The sequence below is a fragment of the Ambystoma mexicanum genome, chromosome 7p (genome assembly GCF_040938575.1).
Source record: "Ambystoma mexicanum isolate Mex_15411 chromosome 7p, UKY_AmexF1_1, whole genome shotgun sequence".
Classification (NCBI taxonomy): domain Eukaryota; kingdom Metazoa; phylum Chordata; class Amphibia; order Caudata; family Ambystomatidae; genus Ambystoma; species Ambystoma mexicanum.
In genome coordinates this window covers 495,329,188-495,350,154 of record NC_090939.1, presented here as the reverse complement: position 1 = coordinate 495,350,154, position 20,967 = coordinate 495,329,188, and the positions used below count along the sequence as shown (strand labels likewise).

Genomic DNA, 20,967 nt, shown 5'->3' with positions numbered 1-20,967 from the left:
TGGCTGCCAGAGGGGCTTAGGGAGAGGACAGCGATTGGTTTAAAGGAGAAATACAGTTTGAGTTTATTCTTTTACTGTGGATGCCCAGCCTGACCGAATTATTCATGAGCATGTGAATCCATGCCAGACCCATGCTGGAGAACAATAGTTACAGGTAATTTGTTCCTTTTCTCACTTACTTTATCCTGCTTCATTGATTTGAACTGCTTTTACTAACTTTGAATTGCGGTTAGTCATACTTGGAGAGCTCACAAACTGTAAATGTCTACGTGTAGGTAGCATTAGTAAATCTAACTTTTCTTTTCGGCTAATCTATTGGGCCTTATCCCAAGCATGTATTTTTCTCCTGTGTTATTTGCACTATTTTGTGATTACTGCTACACCACCCCCATAGCCCCTGAAATCTGCTTTACTGCTAATTGCCGTGGATTTGGCTAGACCCAAGTGTCAGTTACCATGGTCCACTAGGGTGTCTTCAGAACCCTCGGAAGGGCTTGTTCTGAAAATCATCCACAGCATGGAGACTTTCTTGTAGCAGTTCCCTTAACATATATTTTTGTCTTTGCAGTTTCATGATGTAGACATGGGAGAAATCATTATGGGCAATATTGCACTAACTCGTTATACTCGTCCTACACCTGTGCAGAAGCATGCAATACCCATAATAAAGCAGAGGAGAGACTTGATGGCCTGTGCTCAAACAGGTTGGTTTGAATACAAGGTTGGGTCTATTTTACTTAAAATGTGGGTTGGCAAGGTTTGCGTGAGCTTCATGGTTTGTGCAAGTGATGATTTGTCATTGTAATCATTCAGTTCGTATTTTGCATCCTGTTCTATTTGGTACTGCCCTTTTAATTGAACTTATTGATTCTGCATGAAGGGCTCTTTACTCTTCACTTAACGTTTCCGCCTCTTAATAAATGACTGTATACGTTTGAATAGGTTCTGGGAAAACGGCTGCATTTCTTCTACCAATTCTAAGTCAGATCTACACAGATGGACCTGGTGATTCCTTACGAACCCTAAAGGTAAGCTAATTAAATTGCTTAGCTAGTGCACAGTTCAGACTAGCCTGATCCAATTTTATTTGATAATACTGTTACTCCTTCCTCAGTTACCTTTCTTCTATACTTGCCATTGGGCTGGGATCAGACTGCAGCATGAGCCCATCAATGTGCGGTCACTTTAAGGATTTGTTAAAGGTGTTTGTACCGTGCCAGGTGCTCTGACGGATCTAAAAGGGAGGGTGTGAGAAGGGTGCCGAGTAGTGGGGGGCGGGGGTGGGGGTGGGGACTTGGGGTGTAGCGGGAATAAGAGTTGTGATGTCATGTTGGCAGCTTGTGTTTGGCTTGCACCGTTTGCTGATCTGAAGTGCAGTTTTTTGGGTCTGTGCAAATTCCCATATGCTGTTGTGACTGGTTATGTTTGTCCGTTGTAATGTGGTGAACTATGTGCAGATTGCTATGCAGAAAAGTGGTTGTGTTCCTGTATGAGAAATGAGTTGGGTTAGTGGGTTTTCCTTGCCTCTTTTGCGCTCAACATCTAACTAACCTGTGTGATTGGTAATGTAGTTGGTCTGCCTAGTTGGCAGGCATGTTGACGAGGGGCAGTTTTTCTCTCTTACTCTAGTGGTATGTGTACCTTTGCTGAAGAAGGCTTGTTTCTCCACCCTGGTGCTGGGGATGTTTAGGTTGGAGGATACTGGTCCCATCCTGTGGGGTCCTTAACCTTCCAAAGCTTCATCTGTGGGTTAGTGGTTTGTGAACATGGGTGGTTGGATGTCCAGCCCCCCCCCACAAACTCCATCCGATTAGGGAAAGTTAAGTTGGAGGTCATGGGTTCTTCCCATGAGTCTTGTTTCTGGATGAGTCTATGCTTCCTAGTAGTTTCCTTCTGGTTCTGGAGCAAAGCCAAGTTTCCTGAATTCCAGATGATCCCTTGTGTTGCATGTTTTTGGTAGGTCAAGTTATTGCAGGTGAGGAAGATGATCCTCCAAATGTTGTATGGTTTTGAGTTCTAGACAAATGTCATTGCTTGATCTGAGTGGTCTTGCCAGTTGCTAGACTGTTATTGTCTCATTTAGGAACTCTGCTCCTCGGCTGTGGATTACTCTGTTATGCACTTAGTTTTTAACTTTATTTGTGGTTTTATTGGTAGCCACTGTAGCATTTTCATCGCCGAGGTAATGTCTTCATGGTAGTTTGAGCAGGAGTCTGTCCACACCATTTTGGATGCACTGGAATTTCTTTTTTGGTCCTCTGGAATTCCTAGGTATATGCTGTTGGCGTAGCCTACTGTGGACATGAGTGCGATGAGTCTTTTGTGGCTGAAGGTGAAATGGTGGGATCCTTTTTACAGGTCGGTGCTGATCTGTCGGCCATGGGATATAGTGATTGATTTCTCAGATTTTGGATATGATCATTGTTTCTATTTTGCCTGGGTTGAGGCTTAGTGTTCATCCAGGCGTAAAGTTCTTGTAGGCTGCCTTCAGCATGGTTTTCTTCCTGTGTATCTTACTTTGTAGACTAATTGTGTGTCATCAGGGTAGTTGTAGCATGTGAGGCTCATTTTAATTGGCTTGATTAGTGGAGTCGGGTATATGTTGTAAAGTAACGGGCATAAAGAGGATCCTTGTTACTCCACAGATGGAATACCTAGGTTTGCTCCAGATGGTTTATGATCTGTTAGGAAGGATTTAATTCATAGTAAGCCTAGGTCAGTGATTCCTATTTCTTCCAATCTCCCTATAAAGAAGTTGTGGATGACTGTGTCAAATGCTGCGGAGAGATGCAGAAGTATATGTGCTTTTGTCTGTCTGAATTAGCCTTCAGATCGTCCCAGATTGAAAGCGGGGCCATTTCTGTTCCTCATCGGTCTGATGCCTGCTTGTCCCTGATCCAGCAGTAGGTGTGGTCTGGTTTTGTAGAGTAATGTTTTGAGTAGTTTTGCTGGGTACGGGTTGTTGGCGATGGGTCTGTAGTTGGGGAGGTCCTCCACATTGCCTGTCCTTGTTAGGCAAGATTGTATGCAGTACCCTGTGGGAGACTGCACCAGCCTTGTCCTCTTGGCAATAGTTAACCCAACCTTTTGGTATAAGCATGCACTACACAAGTTGGTAGTGTCTGAGCAGTGTTGGGTAAGATTTTCACAGAACTGGTAAATCTTCCTGACATGGGTCCACCCCAGAACTTTTTTCTATATTGGTGGGATATTTTTCCTTAATACCTCAGTGAGTGGGAACCTTTTTCCACACTCACCAAGTCTTAAACCTTTTTTATGGGTGTCATTTTTGACTTTCCATAGTCCTCCTCTAACAACTTATTGGCAAAAGTGCCTGTTGCTGGGTTGCCCTAGGGGCTCCCCTTTTTAACTTTCTTTTGCTAATCTTGAACTACAGTTCCCAAGGGTAGAAGGGATCTTTGGATCCCTTTTACATTTTATTCTGTGAAGCCAGCACACCCCATCTTATGTGGAGTGCTGGGAGATGCAATGTATCCCCTTTCACATTAAAACTGTAACAATTCTGTTACAGGGACAAGCTTATCTTCAATGGCTGGTGGCAGTGATGTGTATTAATTTGGTGCACCTTTACCGTGGGCTGTGTTCACAGCTGCAGTAAAGGCACCTAAGGGTGCTCATTTTACCAACATGGCCCCTGTCTTTTTCACCATTTTAGTGTTTCTTGTCGTTTCTTGTTCCTTCCCCTGACATCCAAGGCAGTAAATTCCTTTGTGATTTTTATCTTTGGCGGGAGTCCCCTGGACTCCCCACCCCGGCTCCAGTCTGTGAGGGAGGAGTCCAAAACTTACCAGCCCTTACTTATGCCTTGCTTGAATAGGGACAAATCCCAGTGGGGGCTGTCTGGCCTGATTGGACAACCAGACGGCCCCTTCTTGTAAAATGCAGAGGTTGTGCTGTAGTTGCTGATAAATACTGTGAACCTGGAAGCTGAAGAAAAGTTGACCACTGGAACCGAAACCCAAGAGGATGATGGCAAAGCGGCTGAAATCATTTCCAGCGACCGGAGAGCCTGCTGCGTAACCAGAGCCAGCTGTAGCCCTTCCTTCCAATCGACCTGGGCATTCGAAGCGACCCAGAGCCTGGGGAGACCCACTAGACTCAGACCTGCATTTTGAACCATCCCACGCATTGCTGCGACCTTGCGTTGCTGCAATACCCTGGGACCTTGAGCCATCGTCCAGTGCACGGTCTCCCGAATTACAAATCTCGCGGAAACTTTGCAGGCTTCCTGGTGGATCTCCAGAGACACGAATAATCTGAAGTCCCCTCATCAGAGTGCTGGACCTTTGCAATGACGAGAATTCAACCGTGATTTTCTGTCTTCTTTGCTCCTTGAAAAGGTGCCAAATCCACAGACCCGCATTCAGCCGCGAGGGAAACCTTGCCGAGAGCCTTCATTGATCCCTGCTGCAAAGTTCCTTCTGAGGTCTTGTTTTCAGTCCCAACAAGGAATCCACTGACCGGGTATTTGGCTGCAGACCCTGAAGTCCTCCTGCTGTAAATTCTTCAATGCGTAGGTACTGTGGTGGCTTGGGTATTTATTTACCTTAAGTCTCTTAGGATTTCTGTGTGGTATTTTCTGTGGGGAGGCCTCGCATCCAGTGCACCAGTCCCACTGCTAGAATCCTGCTAGGGTGTATTCTGCAAAGCCCCTGGACCCTCTTCTAACTCTAAAGTTTGCCCAGGTTTCCTAAGGAACTCTGACTTTTGCTACTAAACCTTTTCTGACACTGCCTGTTGGTCACTAGTCCTAGTTAAATCCCCTCCCCCTTATGTCACTGAATAGTCATGCTCCAGGAATAAGGGAACTACCTTGAAGGGATTGGGACCTTTGCCTAGAAAAGAGTGTTTAAAAGTGACTTGCTAGTGGTAATTAAGTGAACAGTTAAAGTTCTTACTTACCTTGGATGTGTGATGCACTATTCTAGAGTATGGTTGACATCCATTCTTTCCTTAAACTGTTCTGCCATTCTAATGGTAGATGTGAAGGTATATACTCTACTTTTGGGAAGAGGCACAACCTATTCACAGGAAAGTGTTGGTTTCACTAGATATTCCTGCAGGACAATTGTAGGAGTGTCCCCTAACTGGGTCTTACTTCGCCTGACTTGCTGCTAGCCTGTCCAGTATAAGTCTGCGTTAGGTTGTTGCCTACCTAGAATAACTGTCATTCATTAAAGTGTAACATTGGTTTTTACTTTCCCTGTGCTATCTAACGTTTTAACTGGCCCTGATGAGTCATACTTCAGTTACCCTTTTAGCTGGGAAAGATCTAACCGGGACTGCTTGTGAGATATAAAGTATATGGGTTTTACTTACCTTAGCTGTGACTTCCCAAAAATAAGTTGCCAGAGTTACTGCTTATCTCCACCTGTGGTTCACTGATCTCAAAAGCACCTGTAATTGTACATTACATCCTTAGGTTTTACTCACCTAGTATAACTTATCACAAAAGTAGTTATAGGTTACAGGACCTGGAATAAGTGTTTCACTATATATTGTCCAGTATACTGATTAAGTGATTTGTACTGCAAGTCAGTGTTTAACTGGTACGGTCTACCGCCCTTGCATTACTGAATGTAATTGTGAAAACATTACTCCCCAAGAATAGGTGTGGCCTATACTGGATGTGTAATGAAAAGGTTTTGACTTCCCTAGAACTGTGGTTCCAAATAAGGTTTATACTTTGGTCTGTGTACCTTTTTTAAAGTATAGTGCTGTTTTTTAATATTGTGATTTCATAGGTTAGTGTTTACTTACCTCTAGATTTATCTGGGCCTGCCTGTATTTAAATAAATCCTTTATTTTTACAATACAAAGTGTTTCACTGTTTCTTTGGATCATTTGTAGTACAATTTCATTTGTACTGAATCTACAGCCCTCTCTCCTAAGATAAGCCTGACTGCGCTGTCTACACTACCATGTACTCAGGTGGTACAGCCTTATACTAAGAGTGGAGTCTTGTACTGCCTCAGTTGAATGATTTTGACGAATTGGTAGCACTTAAGAAACTCCTTACAAGCAGCCAGGCTTGTCTCAAGAGGGGTCCATGTGAGCTGTAGGGTTGAAACATGGAGTTTCACAGTGACGCATCCAAATAACACTGGTACTCAAGGTTTCTTGATTAAATATTTATTTTAAACAGTCAGTTTGAATAAGGCTTCTTTAGAAGGGAGCAAATGTGTAACACTTAAATATACTTCAAAATACAGTTTCAATAAATCAGTAGGTGCCTTTTGGGGGCATGGCACACACACTTCCTACACCTTGAGGTGATATCACTGGTACATTTAAAGCAATACTGAGTTTGTGGTCAAGAGGAAAAGGTTAGGAAACAATGGTGAACCAGTTTCTCGGCCAGTAAGCACTTTTGAACCCCCAATGCAATGTAGATTAACCCTTTCCCAGCTATACAAGTAAAGATGTATGACTTTTTGGAGGGACAGATCAAAACAGTCAGATGTTAGTCTTTCAGCGAGCCAGGACAGCCATTGTCACATGAGCAAAGTCTAGGGGTGCTGAAACACTTCTTGAAGGTAAAGTCTTGCACAATGTTAGTTTTGTAGAAAAGAAATCCCTGTTGGGCCACAAACTGAGGCTTGTGAGGGGCAAAGCTGCAAGCAACTCTGCAAAAGGTAGCTCAGGCAAGTCGCAACTGAGAGCAAGCAATGCTACACCACCTTAGTTCACAGTACCTTAGGTTTGAAGAAATTGGTTCCAGCTGGCTTCTGTTCCTTTTAGTCTGGCAGATCCTGTTCCTTGGCCTCAGTCGTGGGGACAAGAGGGAGGACGTTTGACTCCTGCACTACGATTCGAAGGTCTGCAGCAGCAATGGGCAAATTTCAGATCAGTGGCACTTTGCGTTTTCAGCTTCTCGCGTATAGCACCAGTGTGGTTCTTGGACACCTTGTAGGCTTGGTCAGCCTTACTTGGAGGAAGTCTGGAGGATCTTCCTGTAGCTAGGGTCCAGCTTAAAAACTATGTACTCTAGTCTGGTGTTGCTGTCCCCTGGCACTGTTCCTGCAGCAGCAATGGAAGTACACCCAGCAGAGAGGGTTTCCAGTCGAGTTTGTCTTGGGGATGATTGGTCCTACCAACCCAAGGGGAAAAGTCGTCTTTTGCAGGGCTTCTGTAGTCCATTTGTATTTTATTAGCTTTATATAACGCTTTAATCCAAAGTGCTTTACAAGAGGAACAAGCAAAATACAGCAAGCATTACATAACAATTGAATCAAACCAGAAAACAGTACAGGGAACAATTTACATTATAGATGAAGTTAAGCATGAGTGGAGAGGGATGACAGTGAGGATGGGAAGGGGTGCAGGTTGGAGAAGCGAGTATGTAAAGGTCAGCGGAGCGAACGAGAAGGAGTATAGAAAGTGAGAAGGGAGGATAGGTAGGGAGGTGCAAGGCCATAGAGAGGTTTGTAGACTAGACAGAGGAACTTGAGTTGGGAGTGAAAAGAAAAAGCCAGCCAAGTCGAGGCCAATTTGGAGCTTCTGCACTGCAGCAGGGCTTCACTGGGCAAACCAACAGTCCAGGAGTTGCACCATGCTTCTCTTCCAAGTTCTTCGGATTCGTTCGTCCAGTGGCCGACTCTGACTGCCTTGCGAAAGAACTCACATTTTATGCAGGTCTCCCCCCATTAATTTGTAGCCTAGCTGTCGCACGCACAGCAGTTTGGCTGTCCTCAAGGACAGCCAGCCAATCACCTTTTGGGTGCATTCCTGTAACCAAGGAGACTAAGCACAGGTAGTTTCGGGCCCATCCCTCGCTTCCTGCCCTGCCAGACATGCTGGAGCCAGAGACTGATTTCAGCACTGAAGCCAGCAAGACAAAACAAAGGGACCAAACCTGGTTCGGCACGCAGAGAATCTCAAATGGCAAAAAAAAGACTGGGCCATTTAGACCAAATGGGCACCCATGGGTGCTATTCTGCAGCTGCAATTGTAGCCCACTGTAAAAACTCCCAATGGTATAAACAAAAGTAAACCACTGCCACCAGCCATTAATTGTAGAAAGGGCAACATAAAAATGTTACATGAGAAACTAGACAAAGGGATACTAAACACCCCTCCAGCACCCTATTGTAATAGTGTGTGCTGGTTCTAGAAAGATATAAATAAGTAAATTCAATAGTTCAACCAAGAGAAGTAAATTAAACCTTGGGTAAATCTAAAGGACTTCCCTGTGCCACTGCACTGAAGGTGCTGTCAGTGTAAGAAGATGCCTATGGAGTTTCAGACCTAAAAAAAAGTGTTCAAATCACAGAATACATGAGTGGTGAAAAAGGTATTGCTCTTTGGATAAACGTCAAAAGTCCAGCAAAAGAGCTCAGGGGAGGGTGGGGGGGGTCTCTTGGTAGAAAGGGATGAGCATATTTCTGAGAATTCTCCCTGTCCTTGAACCGCTTGCTTGATGTATGCCGAATGGAATGATCGTGGTACTGTCCCTGTTGAAAGTGATTGGTTGGAAAGGTTTCTGTAGTATTGCATGGGTGTTCCCCATGTGAGTGTTGATTTGTGTATGTGTGGGGTGCAGGGATCCATGGGGAGCCTTGTTGCTTACCATCTTGCAGAGTGTCTCTGCTGATATTTGGGGGAAGATTCAGTTTTGTTCTGACGAGTCTGATGGCTGGGTGGATTGCATGTTTGCTTGGTCTGCTTTGTATGATCTGTTGGATGGTGCTTATTTTGTTTTTGATGTGGTCTGCAAGATCGTTGCATAGGTTCAGTGAAGGTATCAGTTGCAGCCAGGGGGGGTTTCTCATTTAGTTTATGATCTTAAACCATTCGTTTTGGGTGTTGGCGGCTTTGGTATTCTGTTGTAGTATTTCTTTTGGACTTAAGGATTTCCTTTTTGTAGGAGTGGAGTTGTCATTGGAATTTTCACCTGGTTTTTTTTTTTCCCCCTCCATTCTAGGTCAAGCAGGGTAAACCATTTTGTTGCGCTTTTGCACGATGGGTTGAACTGTTCTTCCTTGGATATCTTGTCTATTACTCTGGTGATCCATTTGTGAAGTAGTTTCTCCAGCATGGGGTCTGGCATGGATTCACAGGCTCATGAATATTCCCAGTCATCAGGCTGGGTATCCCTGGTAAAAGGTTTCATTTCGTTTCTAAACTGGCTTTCTCCTATAAACCAATGACTGTGTTCTGGGTCATACTGCCCTCTACCGAAGCCACTTCTCTGGCAGCCATCTTCAGAATCTTACCTCACTTTCAAGTGTTGGGAGTTTTGCTCTTTGAGCTTTTCTGCGCTTTTTGCTTTTGTGATATGAACGAAAATTTTAATTTTCCTATCGCGCCTGTGTGCTCCATCGATTATCCTCTGAATAACAGGGACCCATTTTTTTGGCATTTTCACACCCCTCAAGGGCAGCAATCGTCTAGTGTTCTTCGTGGAAGCTTCCAGAAGTTGGTCATGCCTACACCACGCAGATGAGGATGGCGGTTGCCTCTTCAAGCTGTCCTCCAGTTGTGGTTTGCAGAATGTATTCACGGACTATCATTCCCAGTGCCTGTATTGCTTACACCCGACTCATAAAGAATGTGAGATCTGCCGTGGCTTCACCAAGCGGACAAGGCTGATGTAGTCTACCACAGGGTACTGCATACAATCTTGTCTAACGCAAACAAATAGCATTGGTTCCAGAGCCCCTTAAGACGCAGCTGTCACTCTCCCTTGCAGAGGGGGAAGCAAATGGCAAACTGCATCCTCAAGAGCAACTTAGAATGCAGCGGACAATGCAGGAAGGATCATAGCAGAGGGCACGTTGATTAAATGTCTTGCGTTAGGATTTAAGCTTGAAACTCAGGCAGCCCTCCTTAATATGCCCATCGAACCCAATGTGTTTGGCAAAGCGGTGGAAGAAGCTTCAAAGAGCACGATCGAGTGACACCCTTAAATCATTAAGGCAGTTCACCAACAAATCCTCCGAACAGAGGGGCCTATAATTTTTGCCCCAGTGGATTCAAAGGTGGTCTAGAGTAGGGGTAGATCCTCCATATTCTGCTCAACACCCTCCAAACAATGACCACTTGCTACAGGTCCTCCCATGCTACTCTAGTAGGAGGCCTCATTCCATACTTTACCCATGTATGGGGGGAATCACCTCTACCAAGTTGGTACTTTCAACCGTGGCGGGCGGTTATTGCATAGAACTGATGCAACAGCCAGCCACTCACCAAGACAAAGGAACACCTCCCAGGAAGAACATATCCTGTTGGAAGAGGTGAAGGGGCGGCTCTCTAAGGACACCATAGAAATCGTCCCGGAAAACCAGGTACACAAGGGTATTCAATGTACCTCCTTGTGCCAAAAAATACCTTCCGATGCGGGCTGTCTTAGACCTGCGCCCTGCAAACACCTATGTCAAGCCACAGAAATTCTGCAGGACTACACTACTGGAAGTAATCCCTCTGCTAAAGCGGAGGACTTCATGGCAACATTGGATATGAAAGATGCATACTTTCAAATTTCCCAGCGCATAGAAAATTCTTGCGTTTCAAAATGGCAAACCCCCACTACCAATTCAAGGTGCTCCCTTCAACATAGGCTCTGCTCCGACGGTGTTCACCAAGGTGCTAGTGGTAGCAGACCTACAGTGCGTCAATCCCAGTGTACGCTTAACTAAACTACTGGCTGATCAGAGGATAATCCCCAAATTTGCAAGCAAAATACCCAAGGAACACATCTTTTTCAATTTGGTTTCTCTAACGAGAAAAAAAATCAAACCTTGTACCAAACAATTCCTAGGACCGGTCATAAACAGTGTCTAGTCTTTCCAAGTACAAAACCTACTGCTGCCAGTAGCTCAGTATCTAGCCAGTCGCCAGATAACCGTTTGCAAAGCAATGTGCTTGCTCAGGATTGCATCATGCATTTACCTGATCCCACACACATGTGGTTGGCTAAACAAGTGGTCTCAAGCAAGAGGTCAGTGGGATGCTCTAGTGGTCGTTCCGCCAACCATAGTACAAGCTCTACACTGGTGGACAAAGGAGAACCTGTTAAGGGGAAAACCCTTTCGCAACCCTGATGTGCAAGAGATTGTTGCAACACTCATCGGGTGGGGAGCCCATTACCTTCATCACCCAGCACATGGACTGTGGACTCGGATCACAGCCCAGAATTGCTTCAACCTTCTGGAACTTCTAGCAGCGCTCAAGGCACTACAAGCCTTCCAAGCACACCTGTCAAATCAAACAGTACAAATATTCAGACATAAACAAGCAGGGGGGCTCACTCTCCATCTGTACAGGCTAGCACAACAAAAAGAATTTGGAAGTGGGTACTCAAGTAGGGCATGTTCCTAACATCTTCCAGGGGAACTCCATGCTTTACTAGACTAAGTAGAGATCCTCTACCACAAGAGGCAACTCTACAAAGATATCGTAGACTGAATCTTCACACAATGGGGCTACCTTGCAACAAAATAAACAATGCTCAGACTTTGCATCCAGGTTCCCCCAACACGACTCCAAGGGAACACCCTGTGGATGAACTGGTTGGGCAAATTTGCCTACATTGGTATCCACATCTGCACAAACTGGCGATGGGCAACTCTATTAATCTCCCGTTCCCTTTCAACATGCTCACACAATGTGGGGGGGGGGGGTTAAAATGTTACACCCTCATGCAGTCTATGAAATGGGCAGATTGGCTCCTGAAGTCCTAGTTTGGCCATTTAAATCAACCTCAAAGGTGCATAAAAATCCTAAAGGAGGCACATAAACCAAACACCAGATGCTGTTACTTTCAGTGGAAAAGATTTGTATTATGGTGCCAGTCAAAACAAACACCATCAAATGATCTCTATCACACATTCTTCATTTAGTAGACTCTGGGCTAGTATTTAACTCCATCAAAGTTCACCCAGCGGCTCTATCCCCATAAATCATTTCTGAAAGTAAGGTGTCCCAGTGGAAAATCCCCATCATTGAGGCATTCATAGAGGGTAAATCGACTCGCCCTTCCATTTCAAGTCCAGCGTTAAACAACTCACATTTAAAACCGCTATTCTGGTGGCTATCGCCTCCATAAGGAGAGTCAAACTGCAAGCTTTGTCAGTGCAAGACCCTATCTTTGTTATCCACCAAGACAAGTTGTTATTCAGAACACACCCTAGGTTCCCGCCTAAGTTAATTTCAAAGTTACATGTCAGTCAAGCCATCGAACTACCAGCTTTCTTCAAAAATCCATCAAGCTTGGCTGAGAAACTCCATACACTAGATGTAAGGAGGTCAGTCGTTACTATATAAACCAGACTCCATCAAATAAAACACTGCCTTTACCACCAAGGGCTCACTCCATGAGGGGTACAGGAGCTGCCTTGAACGCAGATGTCCCGCTGGGTGCCATTTGCAAAGCGGCTACATGGAGCTCTATCCACACTTTTACTCAGCACTACTGCATTGGCACTCGCTCTAAAGCAGATTGCCAGGTGGAATAAGCGATGCTAAAACCTCTATTTGCTGCTGTAACTTCTCACAACCCACCACCTTCTCCAAACACTGCTTGCTAATCTATGCATAGAAGGTGATGTAAGCAGATTCCACAACCCTCAGAATGAATGCATTACCCACTGTAATCATATTTCTGATGCTTGTATCTGCTTAAATCTCATGCGCCCACCCTTCCTCCCCTTGGAGAAGGTGCATAGATGTTTTCTGAACTTTATCTGATACATAATCTGCTTTACTATAATTTAACTTGCTCTACACTTCATGCAACCTCATGTCAGAAACCCAGTCACACGAAGGATAGTATGACTGGCACGCGCTGTCGAAGTCCCTTATTGAGTTTCATAAACTGTAATACTCCGCAGCGTCCACTAGATGTCAGCCTATGCATTTCATGTGAATCTAAGCAGAGAACGAGCATCAGAAATAGGATTACTGTCAGTAATGAATCCCATATAGATATGACACATGCACCTCGAGTGCAACACTGCGGCTAACAAGCATGTTATGAGGTCTACCACTGCTAGGTATTCTATTAAAGCATGTGAATCTATGAAAGATCCAATGCTGGAGAAGTCTGTTTCTTACCTAGAACTGTTTCTCCAGCATTGGTATCTTTCCCAGGTTCACATGCGCCAGATTGGAGGCTGCTTCTCCACCAGTGAGTCATCAGTTAGTAGCTTTCATGGGTCAAAATCTGAAGATGGCTGACTGGGGTGGAGCCTAAGCCCTGCCACCTCATTGGTTAGGGCCTAAAAGGAGGTGGAGGGACTCAAAGGCTACACAAACTCTATAGGGCCCAGTGGCTGTAGCTTTCTTTCCCAAGAGAAAGTTTTAATTTTATATTTAATTTACTGAGGATTCCCAGTCTGACGGGGAATATTCAAGCATGTGAAATTATGAAAGATATCCATGCTAGAGAAATAGTTACAGGTAAGTAACTAAGACTTCCATATCATTGGAATACTTGCCAGTGTAGTACTGGTTCTTATATTCTACAGGTAAATGTAATCTGCTTTTAAAGGTGTGTGAGACAATATTTGACTAGATGTTTCGAATGGATTGTGTCCTCCAGCGTATTCCTAATCTTTGACCTGTAATGTCCTGCTTCAGTAAACATTTTCGGCAGAGGGTGCCCTGCGTCGATGGCTGCCTCCGTCGAGGTGACGTCATCGGATGTTATAAGTAGCACGCGCAGCGCCCGTTGGCCTCACTTCTGTTTTTCCGCAAACGTGTTTGCTTCGAGACTCTGTGCGTCTCCTTCAATTTGATTGCGTAGTTACCTCAATTGCACAGTTTCCTTAAAAAATATGGCTTAGTCTTCTACACTCTCGTTCTGAATTCAAAAAATGAAAGGAGTGAGACTCCAAGATATCAGTAACAGATCTGCATCGTCTGTCTGTGGTGCCATGACACTGATTCCCGTACCAAACTGACGGGAAAGGCATTGTGAGAACGAAAGGGGAAGTTGCAAGTAGGCAAGATATCCAAATCCTCTAAAAACGAAGCCGTTGACACCAAAGGTACCAATTGTGTCAGCTCAGCCCACAGGACTTGAGGAAACTCATAAAGCTGAAACCAAATCTACGCCTTCGAAGCCAGTGGGTACTCCTGAAAAAATCTTCACTCCTCTGCCAAAGGAGGATTTTTTCCAAATCCTGCTCTTCCATTTTTGAGGAAGAGATCAGATGGGGAGGATGCCGCTTTTTGGCTTCAGTATGGAATCCCCAATGTGCCGGAATGCCTCGGATCAGAAGAAAGCAAGATGGAAGATCTTTGACGCATTGCATAATGCCAGCTGCATTGATAGCTCTCACGAGTTGGAGTTCTGCAGGTCAGAACCAGGGGAGCACGCTGACTCCTCATACCAGCAACTGATGTCCAAAGTAGTGGAGTACCTAGGCTGGACTGGACCTGGTACAGTTTGATCAGGATGATCTGACCAATATTCTAGACCAAGGTCCACCTACAGATCCTATATTACCCTTCCATGTGGCTCTGCAAAAAAGGTGGCCAGAAATTGGGAGACCTCAATCCGGCAGTGGACAAGTCGCTTGCAAAGAAATACCACCCTTCCAGTAGCGACCTGGCTACCTGTCCAAACACCCCACTCTGGTGACTCTGGTGGTCCAGGCAGCCCCGGCTACCTCTAACAAGACAGTGTACCGTAACATCCCTCCTGATGGGGACAACAAGCACATGGATGGGCACAAACAGTGTTTTCAGCTTGGGAGTATGGCCCTGAAGTCGGCCAACTCCACATGTGCCTTTGCAAAATGTTCGTACTCTGTGGGATATCCATGGCAGCGGAACATATTCCAGAAGCGGGTCAAAGGAACTGCTTCCTGGCTATTAAGTACGGCAAGGAAGCAATGTTCAGTCTGGATTGGACACAGCAGATAGAATCAGCAAGTCCATGGCCATGAGCACCATGAAGCGCAGATTTGCGTGGTTGCGGAAGTCAGGTTTTGCACCTGATGTGCAAGCTCTTCTTTTGAACATGCCATTTGACTGGTCCCCCCTTTTTGGCAGCACGGCGGACTAGAACATTAAGGTTACAGACCTCTTAGGCGGCAGCCAAATCTTTAGGGGGCGCTCTTGGGCAACCTCAGCCTTTTTGTCTGGCTGGACAGCCAGCCAGGGAGGGGTTGGGAAGGGGTGATCTTTTCGCTACTAATTTGGAAAAGCGAGAGGAATGGCCAGTCAAAGAGGCCAACGGAAGCTACCTCGTGGTGGACGAGGTAGAGGTGCCAAGCCAACTCCAGCTACCTTATCAGCAGCTTCCGCTTCAAAACCACTTTGAGGGCTTGCATCACGTGTCACCGGTGGGAGCAGACTCTCTCAGCATTTCGAAGAATGGTGAGCCATTATTACAGATGCGTGGGCTATGGATACCATAGCCCATGGTAATGCCTACCATTTTATAACGCAGCTTCACACCATCCACCGGGGAAACCCTTTGAAGATTACAGATCTGCTCCTTGTGCAGGAAATATTAACACTGCTAGAGAAAGGTGCACTAGATCCAGTGCCTGTAGAAAGGAACAATGGTTGGTATTGCCCATATTTTTGATCCCCAAGAAAGACTGAGGACTGAGGACCCGTCTTGGACTTGAGATTCTTGGAGAAGTTCCTCAGGAAGTAGAAATTGAAGATGGTCACGCTTTCTCAGATACTTCCGGCCCTCCAGTTACAGGATTGGTTGGTGTCATTAGACCATCGGGATGCTTATTTTCTTGTGACAATACATCTCAAGCACATGAAATAACGGAGTTTCACCGTTGGCGGCTCGCACTATCGTTTCGAGTCCTGCCTTTCAGGTTGACCTCCGCCCGAGGGCCTTCACCAAACTAATGGTGGTGGCAGCGCATATCAGGAGAGGGATTAACATCTACCCCTACCTGGACAATTGGCTGATCAGAGCGCGTTCTCCCGAACAAGTCTTTGATCACCTCAGCATTACCTGCCACTCCCTACAGACTGGGCTTCTCCCTCAATTTCAAGAAGTCCCACATGACACCTTCCCAACAGCTCCAGTATATCAGAGCTGTTTTAGACACGTCCTTTGGAAAGTGTTCCTCTCCCAAGGAGAGGGCTCAAGACAAGCTCAAGATGGTAACAAACTTTCAGAATGCCCACTGTCTCCCGACCTTCAAAGTCTAAAGGTTGCTCGGCATCATGGCAGCCTGCATTTACCTGGTTCCAGAGGCCCGTCTACGAATGAGATCCTTAGTCCTTAGTGTTCCTTCCACACAATCGTGCCAGTTCTCAACTGATGTCTGGTCTACTGCAGGTTGCGATCAAGGTTAAGCAGGATCTTCTATGGTGGACCTGCAAGGAAAATATCCTGAAGGAGGAACCTTTTTGGCAACCATGGCCGGAGACCACTGTAGTGACTGACACCTCACTCACGCGGTGGGGAGCCCATACCAAAAATCTGACAGCCAGCAGTCGTTGGTCTCCATTGGAGTCCAAACTACATAATCTTTTAGTGCTGAGGGCAATCATACTAGCGCTGAAGGCCTTCCTGCCCTCCCAGGGGAAAGCATGTCCTGATCATGACTGACAACACAGTGGCCATGCATTACCTCAAGAGGTGTAGGGTCAGTACCACTGTGCAGAGGAAATGCAGATCTGGTACTGGGCAATTTAAGAGTGAATCTCCCTATCGGAAGTTCACTTAGCCAGGGAGAACACAGTAGCGGACGCTCTGAGCAGGCAGAGCAGTCGCCCACTAGTGGAAACTAGCTCAGGAAGTCCTTCAAGAGATCTTCGACCTTTGAACCCCTCAAGTAGATCTGTTTGCAACCGGAACTGCAAGTACTGCTCAAGGGAATTTCCTCTGAGCAGCTCTAGGAGACTCGTTCGTGGTGGATTGGGATTTTCCACTGCTATACGCATTTCCGCCAGTCCCCGTCATTCCTCAAATAATCAGGAGATTGAGACGGTTCGGGAGCCACATGATCCTAATTGCCCCGGATTGGGCCAGGAGGACATGTACCCAGACCTTCTGGACATGTCCATCTGTCCTCCGATGCGTCTTCCACAAAGAGTACCTTCTCTCGCAAAGGGAGGGTCAAGTTCTCCGTCCAGAGGTCAAAACTCTCTCAACCTTCATGCATGGTTTCTGAAAGGTTGAGATACAAGGATTGGGACCTCCCGGATGATGTCATGGAGATGTTGCTTTCGGCAAGAAGGCCAGCAACTAATTCTGTGCCGTTGGAATACATTTTGCAACAGGTGCAGGGAAACAAATGTTGATACTTTTCTATGTTCGACTCCAGATCTGCTATCCTTTCGGCTTTTATTAGCACACAAAGGTTTTGCACATTGGGACCATTAAGGGTTATCTAGCAGCTCTCCCCCATATTCAAGCACTCATTGGAGGAATGGTCTTGCTTCAAAATTGCATTTCTGAAAAGGGGTCACAAATGTGTTTCCACCTTGTGCTTTTCAGGTTCCAGTTTGGGACCTTAACCTAGTTCTAAAATGTTTAATGTGTGCACCATTTGAACCTTTGCACACATGTTCATTTAGGTTAACCTTCAAAACTATACTGTTGGTTGCTCTTACATCTGGACGTAGAGTGAGCGAGTTGCAGGCACTCTCTTCAAAGCCACCCTTTACCGTATTCCACAAGGACAGGTTTGTGTTGAGGACCCTCCGTCCACCCTAAAATAGTAGCAGACTTCATCTAAATCAGAAAATAGTTCTGCCAAAGTTTTATCCTCCACCGCATTTGTTTTATTTGTATTGCGCGCCTGGCCCAGGGGCATCTGGGCGCATTTTGGTTACAGGAGATGTAAAGAGTAGTTGCACTGTAACGAGTAGGCAAACACGTGCACATTAGATATTATCAGGTATGATGGGTAAGAGGAAGAAAGGCTCCATAAATTGTACCCTAGAAGAGCTTTAAGGTTTTATGTATCTAGGATGGCCAAGTTGAGGGTGGACGACGAGCTCTTTATAGGATATATTGGATGCAAATTAGGGCAAGCTGTTTTCAAAAAACTTTGTCCAGGTGGCTCATCCTTACGATTTCAGAATGTTAGACTGGCAGGCAAGGACCCACCAGAGGTTTTGAGGGCACACTGCACCAGGGCCATGACCTCTTCCACAGCCCTGCCAATGGGAGTACCCATTCGAAACATCTCTGATGCTGCAGCGTAGTCATCGTTGCGCATGTTCACCGAGCATTATTGCTTGGATACTTCCACGCTCAGGGCATCGCTTTTGTAAGGCAGTACTTTATTCTGCCCTGACAATTGGCAAATCTAAATGTTCCACCCTCCTCCAGTCTTGGATACTGCTTTGGGAGTCTGTCAGAGATGAGGAATACATTGGAGACAATCCATTCGAAGAAGCTACTTACCAACTGGTAAAGTTCTTTGGAGTGGATGTTCCTCATCGCCCTCACATCCTACCCCCTGTAGAATTTCCCATGCTATTACAGCTTTTGTTCCAACAAGGCTGATGCCTGCATGTACTAAATGGCAACTATGCTAAAAAGATGAGGGGATAAACTGAACTTAGACCAACGGGTGCTGTGCCTGCTACTTATAACATCCAATGCCACCACCCTCGACGGAGGCTTTCGAGGGACATAAACTAGACGCAGGGTGCCCTCTGCTTTCTGAAGCTGGGCATTGCATGTCAAAGAGGAATACGTTGGAGGAACATCCAGTCGAAACAATGTTACCAGTTGGTAAGTAACTTGTTCTCTTGCTTGCTTCGGGTGTATTTTAAAGCCCTATTTTTGTATTCGCCTGTCTAACTGGAATTTTTGGTGTTATGCCCTTATTGTAGCTCCAGACCACTTGCACCCTTCAGACTAAGCCTTGTTGCTCTGCGAACTTCTTGATTGATTTTGACTAAAATCCATCTCCCCCCGGTTCAGTATATTATGGCCTCCCAAAATCTACCCCAGGGTTGAGTTTGGAAATCCATCTTTACCTTGGAGGTTTGGCTTCCCTTTTTTAAAAATTGTTTTATTAGTTTAGAAGGTGGCACATCCTTGACCAGGGTTTTGTGTAAAAATTGCCCAGACTGTTTATTTCTATATGCGTCATGAATGGGATGGTAGCAAGTTACAGACCAGCATGGGGACACAATGTTTTCTTGTAGCACTACCTAAGGAAGGTGTGTGTGAGAATTGGTTGTACTGCTATACAAGCCTTCACTGTATGTTTAACTTTAAAAGCAGACCAGTGCTCCTCAATGTGGTGAGCAGGTAAGTTTGAAAGCACTCCCCCAAAGTCATTCCAGATCTAAATCCAGTATTCTGAAGGTTCCATGGAGGTAAACTGGTTAAAAGATGAGAACTTGCCTTTGTCATGCTGTCAATTCACATTATTCTTGACAAATATGTGGATATATTTTTAGTATGTGTGGACCATATGTACTGGGCATCCTTTGCAGTGAGCTGTACCATATAGCTGTAAACACCCCTCCCAAATGTGAGCCTTTCTGTGCAGTCGGTCTACAGTAAGTTTGAACTGTCTATAGTAGAGGCCATGCAGGTCCTAAAGATGTTGCTCTCTAAGTTTTGTTCAGCTTATTGATATATTTTTTTCTTTAAAAGGAAAATGGAAAATATGGGAGGCGCAAACAATATCCAATGTCTTTGGTGTTGGCTCCAACCAGAGAGCTGGCTGTTCAGATCTATGAAGAAGCTAGAAAGGTATAGATCAAAACTAGATTTTCTAATGTGCCAAGATTTTTAAGGCCAGTATTTAAACTTGTCTTACCTTGCAGTTTGCCTACCGTTCCAAAGTTCGTCCCTGTGTGGTGTATGGAGGAGCAGACATTGGTCAACAGATCAGGGATTTAGAACGTGGCTGTCACTTACTTGTAGCAACTCCTGGACGTCTTGTTGATATGATGGAGCGAGGGAAGATTGGCCTAGACTTCTGCAAGTAAGTTACTTTGTTTTAAATATTTATTGCAGTGCTGTTCATATTTGATGTACCTTGAAGCTTAATGCCAGTTGCTCATTAATGAGCGCTCAAACTTTTTTCAATGCATTATTGGTAGTTCTACTTTCCTGCTAGCCTATTCTGACACACTATTCACTCTTGTGTGCAGGTATTAAGTTAAATGTTAAAGGTATTTGTACTGTGCACCGTCGCCAACGGAATTGGTCCTCAGGCGCTCTGGCGGATCTGTAAATAAGGGGTGGGGGGGATTGGTTAGGGTGAAGAGGGAGTAGGATAGTGAGAGGAGTGGTGTTCTGTTGGCAGCTTCAACTCGGTGTACACAGGGTGCTGAGCTTTGGTGCAGGTATTGGATCGGTGTCAGTCCGTGTGTGCTGTTGCTCCAGCTTGTGGGGTCGCAGTGTTGTGAAGTGCGTGTGGCTTGTTGTGCGAGATGGTTGAGTGAGATGTATGCAGAGTTTGAGCTTATATTGGTTAGTGGGTTACATGACCTTAAGCATGCTAACATTCAGTTTTGTCTAAGTGTGGCATTTGTTGGCATTCACATGTGGGCATGCCTACATTCAGTCTTTTCTAGGTGCGGCTCAGGCTAGTGTTTAGAAATCTGTCTAAGTGTGGGCATGTTAACATTCATAACTATCTGGATACGGCGCAGGCTGGTGTTCACAGTTCTAAGTGTGGCACCTGCTAACATTAGTTTCATCTAGGCGCGGGCATGTTATCCTTCAATCCTATCTAGGTGCGACGCAGGCCAATTGTCCACAATTCTAGGTGTGGCCTGTGCTAGCCTTCACGTTTAGCGAAGGTGCGGGCATGCTAATATTTAGAGTCCTATCTAGATGCGATGCAGGCCAGTATGCACAACTCCATCTAAGCGTGGCCATGCTAACATTCACAATTATATCTAAATGCGTCTGCACGTACGAGTGGGCGAGTCACTTGAGGGCTTTCGTCTGGGTCCAAGTATGTGATCAGTCTCTGGAGCCTTCCTTTAGTGGCTATTTTCATGATATCTTATGCTCTGTCAAGTGGTTGGTTCTTTGGTTTG

At 45.4% G+C, this 20,967-nt stretch overlaps 1 protein-coding gene across 6 annotated transcripts in view; it reads left to right on the top strand.

Moving 5' to 3' along the window:
• DDX3X (DEAD-box helicase 3 X-linked) overlaps positions 1–20,967 on the top strand; it is a 466,925-nt gene that overhangs the window by 302,606 nt on the left and 143,352 nt on the right. For all 6 annotated transcript variants that reach the window (XM_069636525.1, XM_069636523.1, XM_069636524.1 and 3 more), the window contains 4 exons: positions 569–704; positions 943–1,028; positions 19,568–19,666; positions 19,741–19,901. In XM_069636525.1, coding sequence (XP_069492626.1) covers positions 569–704; positions 943–1,028; positions 19,568–19,666; positions 19,741–19,901 — 482 coding nt within the window. The remainder of the gene's footprint in view (positions 1–568; positions 705–942; positions 1,029–19,567; positions 19,667–19,740; positions 19,902–20,967) is intronic.